This window comes from Etheostoma spectabile, unplaced genomic scaffold (assembly GCF_008692095.1).
Source record: "Etheostoma spectabile isolate EspeVRDwgs_2016 unplaced genomic scaffold, UIUC_Espe_1.0 scaffold00002964, whole genome shotgun sequence".
Classification (NCBI taxonomy): domain Eukaryota; kingdom Metazoa; phylum Chordata; class Actinopteri; order Perciformes; family Percidae; genus Etheostoma; species Etheostoma spectabile.
This window is the reverse complement of record NW_022602973.1, coordinates 8,205-12,994: the sequence shown is the minus strand read 5'-3', so window position 1 is coordinate 12,994 and position 4,790 is coordinate 8,205. Positions and strand designations below refer to the sequence as shown.

The 4,790-nt window shown below is 40.3% G+C and overlaps 1 protein-coding gene across 1 annotated transcript; it reads left to right on the top strand.

Moving 5' to 3' along the window:
* Positions 1 to 275: 275 nt before the first annotated feature.
* LOC116676292 (claudin-10-like) lies at positions 276 to 4,426 on the top strand. Its single transcript, XM_032507507.1, has 5 exons — positions 276 to 838; positions 2,209 to 2,370; positions 2,542 to 2,623; positions 2,738 to 2,842; positions 4,218 to 4,426. The coding sequence occupies exons 1-5, from the start codon at positions 364 to 366 to the stop codon at positions 4,345 to 4,347; spliced, it is 954 nt and encodes a 317-aa protein (XP_032363398.1). The 5' UTR covers positions 276 to 363; the 3' UTR covers positions 4,348 to 4,426.
* The last annotated feature ends 364 nt before the right edge of the window (positions 4,427 to 4,790 follow it).

The window sequence follows — 4,790 nt, the reverse complement described above, 5'->3', positions numbered from 1 at the left end:
ACAACATTCAGTTTGCTTAGATTCACTCAGATAGCTTGAAGCATCCTCTCCTTTCTGCCACTTGATGGAGCCATAATGCTATAAAACCAATATGTATTATATTATAATCCTTCTTGCCCTGCTAGTGGCTTTATTTAATGCTGCTGCTATAATGAGGATTTCAAGTTTAAAATTCTGGTGCAGAATTATGATAAAAAAACATAAACATTCAAAACATAATTCATTCATTCAGTCAGTCAAATCACCATAAGCACCTCTCATATCTCTGTTCCTCATCTTGTGTTCCTTTTCAGATCCTTTCAATTAAAGACTTCCTCCTCCTGCAGATCCCCTTGCAGTCCCCTATGAACACTGTGTGGAGTGATGACTAGCGTGTGCACCCCCGAACCCTCCCACCACTACACACAGACACAATATACAGCAAGTGATTGTGTGTCAGTGATGTTGAAAGTATTGGTTTTCAGGCGTAGATGCTCGGCAGGTGGAGGAGTAGCAAAATTCTGCAGAACAGCCAACGCTGACGCACCTGTCCTGATCCGACCCTCCCACCTGTCTGTGTCACTTCTGAAGAAAAGATCTCTGTCCTGTCCCAGTCAGGACCTCCAAGCCCCAGGAAAAATGGGCAACATGGCAACAGAGATCGTTGCCTTTGTCCTGACCATCTCGGGGTGGATCCTGGTGTCTTCCACCCTGCGGCTAGACTACTGGAAGGTGTCCTCTGTGGACGGGACGGTCATCACTACCGCTACCTTCTGGTCTAACCTGTGGAAAACATGTGTGACTGATTCCACTGGTGTGTCTAACTGCAAAGACTTTCCTTCAATGCTGGCTCTGGATGGTGAGTTGCGAGATGACTGGGGTTATTGTTGCTGTAGAAGTGTATGATGTTGTCTTTCTGACGTCAGACAGCAGAGATATATGTATATTTTCGTGCGTTTCTGAGGAACTGTGCATCTGCAACTACCTATCTGACTGAAAATCAAGTGATGCCCGAAACACCTGTTGTTCTTGGATGAATGGCCGCTACTGTGAACAAATGCATTTTGAACTTGATGTTTTCTTTTCTGAATCTGCCTTCAGGCCACAAACAGTAAAATGTAAAGACCACTGGAGGCATATTTAGGTGAAAAAGCTGAGCTGGACTGATACAGCCTCCTGTGTCTGAATAAAGCAATCTGAGCGAGTCATGCAATCATACAAAGGTCACATGTCCCTTCTCATTACTTCCCAGTAACTAAAAGGAAAGAGACTGCTTGTTTATGCTCTAATTCTAAAGTATTGAGGCAATTTAAAAAAAAAAAAATACCAGTTCTTATCTTTTTTCACTGTTGAAAAATGTATATAGTTTATATACGTGCTACGCTCTATAGCACAAATGTAGCCTCCAGTCCTTTTCCTACAAGTCTTTGGTTTTAAGTATTAGTACCCAAAAGGTCTGAAGATAAATCTGAGGGGTCACCAGACAATGTTAACATTTTTGGTAATTTCAAAGCTTTTTTTTCTAAAATGCAATTATTATTATTATTATTATTTTATTTTTTATCTCTGCTGGCCTAAAACAATAGAAACTTGAAGGGCACTTGGTTATAATAATTTGCATATCCCCCCCGTGATTCGGATTTGCTCCTAAATTGAACGGGTGCTTCCTTGGTCCATGCTACATGCTTTCACGAAAATCTTTTGATTTTCAATTATCTGTGGGGTTGACAACTTTCACATAAAAATAGTCATGTGATCCACGGTTTATGTAAATATATTGTATATAGCCACTGTAACCTTGGCTAGTTCCTAAACATAGGTAAAGTAAGTGGAATACTGGATTATTTCACCTCTTAAGGCTTTTACAAGAATCTTTTGACATTTTGGAAAATACTTGAGTTAGATATGAATCGATAAAACTCCCTGTCTGTATGCTAAATATGAGGCTACAGCTAAGAGTTGTTAGCTTAAACAAAACAAGAGAATATGTTACTTAGTTACTTATAGAGCTTTGTAACCTTTGGACAGAGTCAGGCTAGTTGTTTCCCCCAGTTTTCAGTCTTTATACTAAGCTAAGCTAACCAGCCGCCGGCTGTAGCTTCACAAGTCATGAGAGTGTACCAGTCATTAATCTACTCATCTAACTCTCTGCAACAAAGTGAATAGGTGTGTCATATGTCAAACTACTCTGGTAGTGTAAAGCACCCCTTCTCTGTCTCTCTCATAAAGCCTATATCCAGGTGTGTCGAGGTTTGATGATCGGCGCTGTATGTCTGGGTTTCTTTGGTGCCATCTTCGCCTTGGTAGGAATGAAGTGCACAAAAATAGGAGGCTCGGAGATCACCAAGGCTCGTCTTACTGTCCTCTCGGGCTTCCACTTCATTCTCAACGGTACAACCCATAACGCTTACCTTTCTCTGAGTCTGCATTTATGGGGAGTGTAGTATTTGGGCTGCTCAACTTTGGCACATAATTAGTGTTCATTTGAATTACATTATCTGCTCTTTCTGCTTTGAGTTGATTCAGAATTTGAAGTAGAAATCCTCTTAATTCTCTCTGCAGGCCTCTGCTGCATGACTGCATGCTCCATATATGCTCACAGGATCACAACTGACTTCTTTGACCCCCTCTTTTATGCCCAGAAGTAAGTATTCAGGATTAAAGGAAATATTGGTTTGACAACAGATCAAAACCACATTCAGATGAAAGGAAGTCCAGTCACAAATGTCTCCTCTTCCCCCCCACTTCAACCCTTCAGGTTTGAGCTGGGTGCAGCTCTCTTCATCGGCTGGGCTGGATCTCTAATGTGTATCCTAGGCGGACTTATCTTCTGCTTCTCACTGTCCAAAGGCTTCAGTGTCAGGCAAGTTGCTTGATGTTTCCAACATGCTGGATGCTGACAATGTGATCCTACATCTGTCATCAGCAACAAGGGCTTAGAGGAAATCTGATTTGGACGGACTCTAAAGTGCACTGAGTTGCAAACTCAATCAGGCAATTTCAAAAATTACTTTAAATGCAATGGAGAGATGGTTACAGTTGAAAACATCCAGTAATCTCTCTCAACATCTTGTCTCATAATTGCTGAACCTACAGGGGAGATTGTATGATTGTCATTTTGATAAGTAATGCAGCCGTTGACGGCTGAATGTTTTCTTTGTTACAGTCCAGTAATTACCTTTTCCTAGTGAGAGTCACCTTGACTAAAGGGCACCTATAGGACAATGTTGAATCAGGCAAAGGATACCTTTCTCTTTGGGTGAATTCCTTGGTCATCATTGTGTTAACAGTCAGTCCTGCTTAGCATATGCATATAGTGGATGAACAGAAAGATAAGGTGGTTTATTACGTTTTTGTGGCAGCCATACTTTAAATCACGTTCCATCCATTCTTTGTCTTGAAATTGGCATCTACACATCTGTTTTTAACCACGCCAGTGTGGTAAATGTTTTAATTTGTCCAACATGTCCAAATACCTGCAAAACTAATGACATTAGGCCTCAGCTGTACTTTGTTTGGTGCTAATTAGCAAATTTTAGCATGCTAACCCAATAAATAATAAAATATAGTAAACAACATGGTAAACATTATACCTGGTAAACACCAACATATTAGCATTGTTATTGTGAGCATGTTAGGATGCTGGGGCTATTATTTAAAAAGTAATTTTCTGCAGGGTTGTGTGGCGGTGTGGAAGTGTCACTAAAACAGACCATTTGTGTGACATCCTGTTATGTTCTTTAATCCCCCAATGTCGCACAAATAGACTTTATAGCCAGGCTGCGTTTTTTTGTGTCTTCCCTGCGGCAAACCCCGCTGCAACCCCACACTACCACCATTCAAAATGAATGGAAAAAATGGAATGGAAAGACCTGCGGCGTTTGATGGCAGACGCGGGCTGTGTGAATGCAGACTTAGCTGTGCCTAAGTACAGCTTTAAAAGCTGCTAGCATGGCCGTGGACTCTTATTCTTGTTATATTGTACAGGCTCCAGCAAGAAAGCTAAAAGGAACAGAAATGAGGGAAGATAGAATTAAAAAGAAAAAGAAAGATTTTGTGCTTTTTTTACTGTTTAGCAGGTTTTATTGTCTACAGAGATTTTAGCATGGCAGCCCTACTTAAAAATGTTTGTCTTCTCAGTTCTTTATTCTATTTACAGTAAGTCATATGCCAAAGGGTGCTTCCCTACAGTATTTTAAATTGTATTTGAGCTTCATTTCTTTTTTTCCTATTTGCAGAGCTGAATACTCCTACACTGGAGCTGCATCATTTGAGACAGCACGCAACAAGCACAGAAAGACAAGAAACAACCTTCACAATGAACCAGGGGAGCCATCGAGGCAGTTTGGAAGAAATGCCTATGTGTGACATTGGACTCTATCTTGTTGTTACATTTATTATAGTAGTTTGGGGTCACTATTATAATAGTTTGGGGTCACTAGAAACTATTTCATCAGTAAAAGCAAAGGACTCCATTCACAATTGTCCCTCATCTCCATGGAAATGATGGTTGGTAAGTGTAAATTGTGTGTCAGTTTACATATTCTATTGATTTAAATGGCCAGATTCATTTTTAAATTCGGGTCCTTTTTGGGACATTTCTGTCAATGGCTCTATGTAAAAGATAAGCTTGCTTTTCTTTTAGGGCAGGAAATTTGATTTGGCACAAAACTGCATTCAAACTCTCCGGTCACCTTCAATGAGCTGGCCTTTCCTGCCTGTCTCACATAGACTGGAGCGATATTAAATCTCTATTTTATGATTTTTGATTCAAATGCCAGTTGGACATCAATATCATCGAGCATCTTGTT

Bases quoted from the DNA above. Each gene is read 5' to 3' on its own strand.
- LOC116676292 (XM_032507507.1), top strand. From the start codon at position 364: ATGACTAGCGTGTGCACCCCCGAACCCTCCCACCACTACACACAGACA. The intron at 839-2,208 runs GTGAGTTGCGAG...TCTCTCATAAAG, and splicing joins TTCAATGCTGGCTCTGGATG to CCTATATCCAGGTGTGTCGA. The intron at 2,371-2,541 runs GTACAACCCATA...TTCTCTCTGCAG, and splicing joins CTTCCACTTCATTCTCAACG to GCCTCTGCTGCATGACTGCA.